General features: G+C 39.9%; 2 protein-coding genes across 2 annotated transcripts in view; both read right to left on the bottom strand.

The window, feature by feature from the left end:
- The window catches only part of LOC145498735 (uncharacterized), a 41115-nt gene extending 37272 nt beyond the window's left edge, over positions 1–3843 (bottom strand). Inside the window, exons 1-5 of the mRNA XM_081478663.1 lie at positions 3648–3843; positions 3529–3559; positions 2323–2439; positions 1620–1737; positions 120–185 (exon numbers count right to left, since the gene is read on the bottom strand). Coding sequence (XP_081334789.1) covers positions 120–185; positions 1620–1737; positions 2323–2439; positions 3529–3559; positions 3648–3828 — 513 coding nt within the window. The 5' untranslated portion in view covers positions 3829–3843. The remainder of the gene's footprint in view (positions 1–119; positions 186–1619; positions 1738–2322; positions 2440–3528; positions 3560–3647) is intronic.
- A 2495-nt stretch (positions 3844–6338) lies between these two features.
- Positions 6339–11947, bottom strand: LOC145498134 (uncharacterized). The gene has a single exon (XM_081478015.1). It carries the CDS (start codon positions 10209–10211, stop codon positions 7158–7160), a length of 3054 nt encoding a protein of 1017 aa, XP_081334141.1. The 5' UTR covers positions 10212–11947; the 3' UTR covers positions 6339–7157.
- Between the last annotated feature and the right edge of the window lie 19 nt (positions 11948–11966).

The following is an 11966-nucleotide window of genomic DNA, read 5'->3' on the forward strand; positions in this document are numbered from 1 at the left end:
AATGCAACTGTGATGCAAGTTATTTACTATAAGTTGACATACTGTATATACAATTAAATCTACTGGCCAAGGGATGTGTTTGAAGTTGTGAAAAAACTTGTGAGCCTTTTGCACCTTACCTCAGCGCCTAATTCTTTCCAAGGGAGAAGATTTGAATGATGCTCAAATGGTCCAACAAACACAATCTGATTCCAAAGAACATTGTACAAGAATTAGAAAAATGCTACATGTAAATGTTAGTCATCATCATTGCAAGCATATGAGGAAGAGGGCCAGGATTTATTCTCTTCCCAGTGATTAAAAGAGTTTGGCAGTTTATCACTGACAAAATGTTATTTATTTACTAGCTACTCAGAGTGGCTTCAAACAGCCATGGGATATCAGAAAGAAATGATTGTACATGTATAATTTATGTTATGCTTGGGAGAATAATCTCTTGAGAAAGGCCTGCATCAATCAGGGACAATCCACTTGGAAAATTAATTAATATCAACTGAGTTCTCCCAAAAGGAGTACAAGGAGTCAAACCTATGATCGTAACCTGTGAGTGTGAGGTGTGGTGGCCTCACATTTAGTGCACTGGACCCTGATTCAAGTGCTCCATGTTCAGCCCCAGGCCATGGTCATTGTGTCATGTCCTTGAGCAGGACCCTTTACTCTGTTCTTGAGTTAGAAATACTCTCACAATACCTCTTTCCACTCAGAGTGGGGCACCAGCAAATTTTATGCTAGAGGGTGGTAACCTTGTAATGGACTAGCATCCAATCCAGTGAGGGAGGTGGAGAGTATAAGATCATAGTAAGGTGTGTGTTTGAGTCTAGTGGCGTATCAGTCCAGTGCCTGTCTCAAGTTTTCATAGCAGGAAGTGAGTAGGATCATTAATCTAATGATCCTACTCACTTCCTGCTATGGAAACTGGAGACAGGCACTGGGTTGATGGGCCACTAGACTCAAACACAGACCTTACTATGATCTTACACACACTTTTAAATTAGATGCACTACCACTGTACCAAAGATTGGTGGAAGTTGGGCTGTGTAACTTAGTTCAAATGTGATATACTTCCTTTCCCACAAGAATTAGTTGTAACAATAAAGGCACCAAGCTGCTTTGAACAAGTTTCTTAGTTCTCTCCACAGGAGTGACATCTGTCTAATAAATATAAACACATAGTAAAAGCACTAAGGGGTAGGTGACAAGTCTGCATACAAGCCAAGTGATCCATCAGGCTAGCGCTTATCTCCAGTTTCTGTAGCATGAAGTGACTAGGAGTATTTCTACTCCACCCTGGATAAGATGCTTATCCATCACAGGGTTATCCTCCAGTATTAAATTCACCAATACCTATTTATACATCTGGGTGGAGAAAGGCACTGTGAGAGTTAAGTGTCTTGCCCAAGAACACAGCACAGTGTCCCCATCCTGGACTCGGCCCCGGACCGTTCTATCCCAAGTGGAGTGCACTAACCATGAGGCCATTGCGCCTCCCACAAGGGATACTTAAGGATAAACAATGACAGAAAAGTGTGACAGAATTCTTTAGGGCATCAAATTAAGAATTACTGTTGGCAAGTCTAATCAGTTTAGACACAGCTACTGACAGCAATCAGGAAACTCACTGGAGGATGTTTGAAGTCCAGTGCATGAATTAACTTGTGAACTGCTCCTGTCACACCATTTCCAACAAATACCACAGAGTCACTCTCACTGGCATTCACTGCATTTCTGATAATATCCCTGGTACAAAAGCACAAAATAGCAATAATGAAACCGCTTAGTTAACTCTAAGCACTACTTGAATGTGCAGTTGATCCCTGCTATGCTATAGATCTGAACTTTTAATTTAAGGATAACAAAAAAAAGTGTAAGATGTCAGGGGTTCAAGATAGCCGATAGTAAGTGACTGAAAATGTATTACATCCAAGGGGAAATGATCTGAGTTCAAGATAATGGAGTTTAAGACTGCAAGGTTCTACTGTAAGTGTTAATCAAACATCCTTATTTTACTCTTCTGACACATCTGTGATACATGTCTGACTCTAACGCAATTTCAATACCATTCTTGCACAGTAGAATATGCCACAACTACAAGGTTTTTTGCAGAAGTGTTTTGCTAGCTACCTTTAATTTCTGAGAATGAAATCATCAGAAGCTGTAAAAATTTTCTACGAAAGATTTAACAATGGATTCTCATACAGATATTTTAATTTTGAAAGGGTTAACCCAAAAAAAGGTTACCAAAATCATGATGAGATCTCAAGAGGACTGAGTTATGAGGGTTGCAAAGCACATTTATTTAGTGGGTTTATATTAGCCACTGACCTTGCCTCATGGCGATACAAGGTGGTCTGCAGGGAGGTCACTGTTGTAGTTGTGTGTGTGTTGCCATAGTGAGGCAAGACCTGCTCTCGTATGTAATCCTCAACAAATGTCAATGATCTAAGGAAGAACATTCAAAATGAAAAACACACAGTCAAACCTGTATTAGGCGGACACCCTCGGGACCAGTGCTAGTGTCCGCTTAATACATGGTGTCCATTGAAAACAGGTTTCCTCAGAATTCGTCTTAAAAGGGTCATATTAATATTCGTCAGTATTAAAAGACCTTGAAAGGGTCAAATAGCATTCTCATGAATGGTCAAGAACTCTGAAATATCGTATTTCCATAAACAATGACGTGTATACGAGGTAAAGCGATTTAAGTTTACAGTAACAGTATCTATATTGATCGAATCATGCAAAGGTTCACAAAATCAAACAAGAACAAATGTTCTGTAAAAACAAAACTGAATAACAAAATATTGCGTTTCTGTGACAGCTCAGTTTGTTGGCAAACTTAAATGTACGATCTACTAAAAGAGTCTACTAAAATGTGGACCAAAAAAATCATGCATTCTTTTTGCAGTGTCCGTTTGATACAGGTTTCTAACAATAGAAATGACCATAAAGTCAAGTTTAAGATGTCCATGTCCGCTTAATAGAGGTGTCTGTTGAATATAGGTATTTTTCACAGTAAATTTGGGAAAAGAAAAATGGGACTTGCACTGCTGTCCGCTTAATAGAGGGTGTCTGCTTAATATGGAGTCCGCTTAATAGGGAAGATATTTGTTTACAAATATTGTTTTTGTTATTTAAATGTTCAAAACGTTAAACAAAAGAATTATTTCGTTCGTATGAATTATTTGTTTCACCGATCAATAGTTCTCTGGTTGGCATATTAATAACAATAGGTGACGTCACTGATATCTTTGCTATAGAGGTTTGACTGTACATGTAAAGTAAAAATCTACTCATTGACCTTGGGATCTCTCTCATTAAGCTTTACTTATTTGCTTAAATAAGCACTAGCCTGAAATTAAGTTCGATATTTCAAGCAGAGAGATTCATCCCAGGATGAAAATTCCTGGCCAGTTTGAGAAACCATGTTGGAAATTACAGCCCGGTCAAACGAGCTTAAATTAAAGAGCTCCAAATTATAATTACCGCTACTCATATATATCAGATCCTGCTTATATACGATGTTCCTACCTTCCTGATGCTGTATAGTCGCAATAAGTCACTGCAAATGACAAATAAATCAGATATTTTAGTTTAACAATGAGGTTTAACACACAGCAAAATTTAATAATACGCTGCACAAAGCTTACCTTTCCGCGCGCCATACGGCCCAGAAAACATTACATCTTTCCCAATACAGCTTTGATTAATGTAGTTGAGAAGTTCCTCGATATTTTTGTCTTTCCGAAGACTATATCTGCTCCTTACATTTGATAATTCTCCGCTTGGAATATCATAAAACTTTCTTGACCCATGTTTCAGAGCCGCCATTTTGTGACTCGACTAGGACCCATTCTTGTATGTTGGAAAGGTTGACCGCTGAGCATCCGTTTTCTTGCCATAATGAAATATAATTGTTGGGAGTTGACCTGCTGGGGATGAGAAAATCCACATTTTTTTAACTTAATAAGTAAAAAGTCCACCCTTGAAGTCTCAAATGGTGATTTTGAATTAGACCACCATTAAACTGACAAGAAAGAAAAAAAGGCCAAGACCAGAAAACGGCGCGCTGTTTACTTTATCTGATACACCACACAGGCCCGCAGGCCCGCAGAGCATGCAGATTTTAATAAGTACAACAATTCGGTTATTTATTTTCTCCCACATCAACACATGAAAAAGGGAGAAAAAAAAAAAGGCAAATAAATTCATCGCTTTATTTAACCAACGATGCGTGTATTTAGCCTGAAGTTTCAGAACGTTTTCAGCCCACACGAAAACAATAAGTCGGCGTTTTCAAATTCCGGTTTAAAGAGCGTTTTTGAAAAGCTCCGTTTTCGTGACAGACTAATGTGGACGGTAGGCCTAGCCGTAGAAATGAAGCTCCGTTTTCAGATTCCTCCGGTGTTGTGTGGACGCTACCCTAGTCGATATAAACAGACGTAGTAAGATGCAGATAATTAGTGTCTTTTGTTAGAAAAAAATTTCAACAAAATGCCCTATTTCATTAGCAGCAGTCCCCCTATTTTACTTATTCCTGTGCTTACGCGCGAGTGAAAACCAGCCTTTAGAAATTCGTGGTCCCAGCTCTCCGGTCTCTCGCGACCGTCCAGTCAGCGGCCGCCTGGACACGCAAAACAGGTGTCAGCTATTTCCGTCACAAATGAGTGGTGAAGATTTCGTCCATTTCGATCCATTAGCGTAATGTCTTTAAAACTCTAATTTACAAGCTAGGTTTTAAGTGTATTATTACTTTTGCCTGGGGTATTACGTACAAAGCCAATTTAGTGCTTACCTAACTGGTCTTTTTTTCATTTCGTGACATTGTTCACGTGGAGCGAGGGTGTTTTCACAATGAGTTAAGTTTTGTCTTGTCTATTTCCATATTAAAGGAATACATTAGGGGCAATTACGGAGGCGCAAACGTTTTCTTCGTTATCAATTTTTTGAAACTGCAATAATCAACCCACGATCAAACTAAACGTACATCATCTGAGAATCATCATGGAATTTCAAATTGTCCTTTCATCTCGGGTAAGGGATAAAGCCATTACATTTATTGACATACGAGGGAGTATTGCCTGCATGGACTGAGCGCTAATGAAGAGAAAATGCAAATGACAGGGCTTAGTAGAACAATTGACAAATAATAGACATAATAAAATTTTTAATTACTTGAGGTTGCCCGACCTACAAATTTACAAAGCACGGCGTGTATATCGATATTCATAAAAACATCTTACACGAAAACCAGATTGGCGAAAAAAAAAGCCAGCACTTTATAAGTTAATGTAGTTATAATGAGAAAATGAATCCAATCTGGAGCCGAAGGCTTGCCCTAAGTCGTCTAAAATACCCTCTCATAATGTCCGCAGTTTGGAACGAAAATACTTGAAATTAAAGCATTTAACACCGATCCGATTAGATGAAGGACAGCAATTTGGGAACAAAGATTTGGTATTCGAATCAATTTTGACAGTTTATATTTTGTACAAAAATTCTAAGCGTAAATTTTTACTGTAAGGAAGTGCCGTCTCCAAATATGTTTAATTTCCAATGAGGCTAAATCTATTGAAAGGTTTGACGTACTTAATATTACTTACTTAGTATACTGACCATTTCTCAGTGAGAAAGCCAACAGTGCAAATATTGTTCAATATTTCTCAACAATTTTTTAAGGGTCTCTACTTTTCAAGACTTTGAAAATTGGCATTTCAGATGAATGACGCAACTTGAACTCAGAAGTTTGATCGGAGTTAACTGCATAAAGGTCTTGCTGGAGTAACAAATATAATTTGAGATTTCTAGTATCTATACGTAAGGCAGTATTAATCCGTTTTAAGCGTCCTATCTCAAAATCCGGCAAATGAATGGCTCATAGACGTCTAAGGCTAAATAACATTGAAATTCCGTGGTTGGTTTCCTTGCCTTCCGGCATTATCCTTTTCAATGTAGTTTTTCTTGCTTTCGGGGTACATTACGGACGAAGGAATTTATATTTTAGCTGGAAATTCAAAAAAATGTCGACTAAAACACCGTGCAAAGTATAGTTGTAAACGAAAAACAATAATTAATAAATCATACAAAGGCAATATCAAGGTAGCAAGTCCATAAATTCTAATGATACATTTTCAGCAAAGCATTTAATTTTTAGGTGGAAGTATTTAAAAATAGAAAATTGATTGATGATCTTTTAACTATATATTTTTTTCTTTCACCTACTCATACAATCAATATCGTTTTATTTATATTAGTCAAGAAGTACAGGTCCGAATTATCATGGACTCTGACTTTATATTTTTAGTGTCAGAAAAGGCCAAGAAAGGGAAAATAGGGCGATTTATGCTCAAAACGCCAGCAGACCAGAAAGCTCTTTACCGTAGATAATCAAAACACAGCGATTGTGAGAATGATATAAACTTTTTTGTGATACGTGCAGGCGTCTGTTATGAACTGAATTTTCTTTGCCGTTTAGCGTGAAACAGAAGACAGTAAACAGACGTATATACCAGTTCGACACACCGCGAATGATTTGTTTACATTTAGCTAGTCTGAAAGGTAATACAATGCGTATATAGAAATGTGCTCGAATTGTGTGTCGTTTTGTCCGGAGAAAACTCGTTTTTGAAGCCTATTTTACAGGGCTACATACTCATTTGTAACTTAATAAATATTTGTGACTCTATCGTCAATTCTGAAATATATCGGCGAGGGTCATTGCTATATTGAATGCCCTTTCGTCTCCACGAACCTTTAATCAACAAATTCAGTGTTCAAAACTGTTTATGTAAATTTTGGCTTTTTTCTAAATAGCCTGGCAGGTGAAAATTTCGTTCAATACGGAATCACTGTAGACTGACAGGCTAAAACCAACAAATTTATTTTCCGTTGCAATTTATGTACAAGATACCTCACTCAGGCGCGATATGACCAAATATTTAGCTGGATTGAAGAAAACTCAGTTTACACAATTCACGTTGAGAAAATGGCTGAGTAGAAAAGCCCTCCAACCATATATTTAACAAAAATTTGAAGCAAACAATTATTTCATTCAAACAAACTATTTATTTTGATTGAAACAGCGTCAAGATTTAAAACATCGATTGCTATTGCAAGTCATTTAAATTGATTCTCTCAGCGAGATTCACACAAAAATTATTCTATGAAGAATTTGAAATGTTAGATCTTACTTCGGACGTTTCTGGGACACTTTTCAGTGATCTTTGAGACTGTAAGCGCTTTTTAGACGATAGAGGTTGAGTGTTTATTTTATCAGTTTTAGGAGGTAAAGTTGGAACTTGTAAACTTATTTCCTCCCCAGAACCGACCTCAAGTTCCCCACTCGTGTTTTCACTGATTCTCTTTTGTTCAAGGTCTTTCATTAGTGTCAGTATTTCTTCCAGACTGTAAAATCCCTTCTCTGAGTCGCTTCTCGAAAGAACAGGCGTTCGTACACGAATTTCACCCTCTCCGGCCATAATTTCGCTCGCGCTTGAAAGCCTCCGCCTTAGTGGAGATTCGTCAGTGTTGAGAAGCGAAAGGAACTCACCAAGATCATACAGAGACATGCTGCCTCCCGAATCTTGACGCGGGGAAAGTTGAGGTCGCGTTGCGCCGGCCGTGATATTTTCATTCGCGGCAGCTGAATCTGAATTTCGCGAGTTTGTGTAAGAATTTGATTCAGGTTCGCTTTCGCTAGGTTTAGACGAGGCAGATGACACGCTGGACAATCTTCTTCTCAAGGGGGATTCGTCATCGTTTAAAATGTTTAAAAACTCGCGGAGGTCGTATACTGAGCCTCTCTTAGGCGAAGGTCCACTCGGGTCAGTCCCTATGCCAGGCACTGGAAGGAACACATCTTCGAAGACTTCACTGTCGATGCTTCTGTTGCTCTCGTCCGTGACGTAAATACTAACACCGCTTTGCGAGACGCCGGAAAACTTTCGTCTGAGCACGGCGGATGAGAGCTGTTGTTGATTTGGCTGGCTCTGTTGAATGGCATGCAACGACAAGAATTCTTTCAGGTCATACACAGACATTTGACGATTACTGGTATTTGCCTCCAAGTATTTCGCGCTTGCTGAAGTTGCAGAATCGCTAGCGGTCGAGTAGCCACTGCTGGCGGTCATCGGAAGCGAGGGCGAAGCGAGGGTGTCCTTCTCGTTGGAACCTGCGTTACCAGAAGCGAGGTGGCTTTTCTCATCAGCTTCTCGCTGCATTTTAGACAGAATTTCTTGCAAACTGTAGGTGGACTCGCGTTTTCTCTCGTGTTCTTGTTGCAAAACATTCAGAATTTCTCTCAGATCGTACACTGATTGCCTGGGCATGTTTAAATGATTGTTCATGGCTCCCGACGACTGCGCGAGATTTGCGCTGGCTTTCGTTTGTTCCTCATCTGAGGCCGGTGTAACTCGTACGAGCGGAGGTACAGCAGAGGTCATAGACAAGAATTCTGCTAGGTCATAAACAGACAGGCTTCTGTTCTCTTTTTTCTGTCTTCCCAGCTCACTTTCTTCATTTTCTACTCCACTAGAATCATTTCCACGCAAAGCTGGAGTACTCTGCCCTGAATCAGAGCGGGAACTCCCCCCGGAGCGCGACAGAGATAAGAACTCCATCAGATCGTAGGTAGACGATCGTCTTCCTTCTTCTGAATGCGTAGAAACAGAAAGCGAGTCATTTGAACCCGGGCTGCCAGGGGATAACACGATTCTCGGGGAAGTCGCTCTACTGGAGTTTTCGCTCGCCGAGCTTGATTCCGATTCAGCAACGCTACCCAGTGATAAAAACTCCATTAGATCATACACTGAACCTTTTCTTTCGTTGCGTGTATTTTCTCGTTCTTGACCAGGAAGAAGAAGATGTTGTGAAGCGCTCGTCTTCTTTTTCGTCTGCCCCGTACTGGCATTCGAAGCTTCGGCGGCCGCTAGCATCAAGAACTCCCTTAAATCGTAAACAGACGCATTTGAAGCCTTATCGTTCGCGCTGGAAGTCGCACTTGTATTTCGAGGCGTCGAAGCCGTTGACGAGGTCTGCCGCTTCAAATTCTCTTCTTGAAGCAAAGTTAAAATTTGTTGCAAATCATACAGAGAGTGTCTTTTTTCTCCTTGTTTTGGCGGATGTAAAGTATCGACGTGTCCATCTGCGCCGGGCACATGGTCTGGCAGCCTTTCCCTTTCATTGTGCACGCAGCTTTTTCCTTCAATTTTAAGCGCTTCGCTTTCCTGGATTAAATTTTGCTTTTTCGGTGTCAGCGAAGGCCTTCTTCGGTCAGTAAACTGCATCGCGTCCGTTATATCGTTTAATGACTTTCGGCCTTTTTGCTTGATCTCTTTATTTACAGATTCACTGCAAACAGGCGAGCTAGGGGTGCTTCGAGGCTGGTTAGCAGTATCATTTGCCCACCTGTGATTGTTGCGGCGCCGTTGCTTTTCGTGTTCTTTCTGTTTTTCCTCGGTCTTTGAAGTGTCTTGAAGATGAGATAACGTTGAGCCGTCGATATCGTGAACTGAAAGTCGTGGTTGTGATAAGCGGGAACGGCTTGTCGATCTTAGCCCCGCGGTTAGCGATGACAAGGTGCTTTCTGGACGACGTCGCAAATTGATCTTTCTATTAGATAATTCAGGTGAAGATTTTGCTAACCTGTGTGATCTCGTTAATTTACCCAAAGTTTGAAATGTGCTGCTGCCTCTACGGCGCATCACGGACTCTTTGTAAGGAGGCATTAAATCTTCATCATCGGTGGACTTGTCTAACGGCGTGTTAGACCCCAAACGAAACCGATTCTTCTGCTTTCCATGCGACGCTTCTTCGCCGTCAAAAAAGCGTGCTTCGTCTTCGTTCGTTTCCTTAACAGCCAGGTCCTTAATTAATTTCGTTTCATCTTCACGCTTCGCGGTATATTTTTTGAATTTGGTTGAGTTTCTGTGCCTTAAACTCTCCATTTTGTGCGAGATTTTCGAAGGTGTTATTAAAGTTGACAGATCGGATTCACTATCAGCTTCTGTTGCAGTTTGGGTTTCGCTTCGTAACCTTGACGCACTTGAAGCCGAACGAAGCGAGTCCAAACGAACTATCGGAGGCAGCCTCACCAGGCCGTGTTTATCACGAACAATGCCTGATCCTCTCTTCGAATTTTCGCCATCGAGTTCGACTGTTCCTTCTTTGCTTATTGGTGGAAGTTTCAAATATGAATCTCCAAACGCGAACGCCATGAAGAGTGTTCCAAAGCGCAATTTAAACCGCGAGAAAAAGGTTAAGTTTGTAAACAGCGTTTCAGTCGCTAAACCAGCGACACTATTGAAGTTGGCCTGGTAGAAAAGTCGTTGTATGGTTTCTACAACTCAAACATCGCGAAGAAATAGCCGGCCATCTCCAGTTTTAATCCGTAAATGATGTTTTGAGACCGGAAAGAGCGCAATTGACGGAAAAAGTATTAAATTTGACGTCGGCAAAACAACGGATAGTCGCACTGCATAAATTAGCCCGTGAGCCCTATTTTCGGTGTGAATGTTTTTACTTGGCCAATTGCAGCCGGATGTAAATGAAACTACCAATGAGAAAAGACCATTGACAACAGCCGCTTACTAAAAGCAGTCTTCTTTAACCATTAATGTCCCTTTTATGTCCGAAAGAAGGAAACAATATTTAAAGCGAATCGTGACAGGGAACGAGTAGGTTTTAATAATATGAGCTAAAAGCTGTGAACGAAAACATAAATGAAAACTCAACCCTATTAAGTTACCAGAGGCCCAATTGTGTCTCAACTACAATGTTAACTTTCATTTTGGGTGAATTTTAATTATATCCTTTTCGTTAAGAAGACATATGCTAAAGCGTGTCATATGTGTTAGTCTTACAGTCTTAATTCTGTAAATAAGGCCCCGGCCTCGCATCTGCAGGTGTAAACCGACTCAAATTATGCAGCTTGACAAAGACCTGTCGCTTCTTCTCGCTTTTAACTTGTTTGTATTTTTATCGACGTGAGCTTTCTTCCAATTGCATTGTGACACGCGCGCTTTTTTGCACTCGATAAAGTTCTCAATTTATTTGTTAAAGTACCCATTGGATCAAGTTTTCTGTCTCATTAATCCTTTCACGAAAGTTGCAAATCTTCACCTTTAAATCATGTCCAAAACAAGAGAAAAAGTTCCCTTGGACTAATTGCAATTAACATCTTTGCTGAAATGAAAGAACCTTTTATAATTTAAATCATCTTAAGCGGTTCTCTTTTCCGATCTCTGTTCACTGCAGGATTTAGATTTTCACGGAACTTCTAGTCATCCCAATGAAAAGGAATATTACGCAGACTAAAGACTTGTTTGTTTTGCAGCCGCCTGTAATGGTGTTATTTCGTAAACACGATTCCATGCTAAAAGGAAATTAGCAATTTTCACAGGAAAAAACTGCAACTTCACGCCGATTAGAAATTTACATAACCGTGGGCGTTCTGAGTCTCGATTCATGGACTTACTGCACGGCGAAGAAGTATACCAGCCGGTCTCGATATCAGATCTTTTAGCGCGTTTTATAGCTATGTGACAACTCATGCGTCTTCGTCACCGGACGGTTTCCAGAGTATCTCACAATTATTAAAGCGTATTACAAGAGTATCTTCCTTGCACAGTCAATTTTTCAGTGCGTTTCTTCCTTTAACATTTTAGTAGCTATTTTTAACAAGGGGGCGAGATTAATGACTCGGGCAAAGCTTGCTTCAGGCACCCTAAATTTTGTCCGTCGAAAACTTACTTTCGTTTGGGAAGATTTAACTAAGTATAACTGAACTGCAAACTTTGTGCAAATTTTTGATTTTTTAATTCGTGTTACAAAAAGTTAAAACGCATAATAGCGATGTTTTGGATAGTGTTTCCTTTAGCTTGTAAATATTTTTTTCCCTTCAGGCATATTGTAAGATAACATCATAATGGTAATTGGCGAAAATGTTTGTATAAAAATAGCAGCTTGACAGG

This window comes from Orbicella franksi, chromosome 9, assembly GCF_964199315.1.
Source record: "Orbicella franksi chromosome 9, jaOrbFran1.1, whole genome shotgun sequence".
Classification (NCBI taxonomy): domain Eukaryota; kingdom Metazoa; phylum Cnidaria; class Anthozoa; order Scleractinia; family Merulinidae; genus Orbicella; species Orbicella franksi.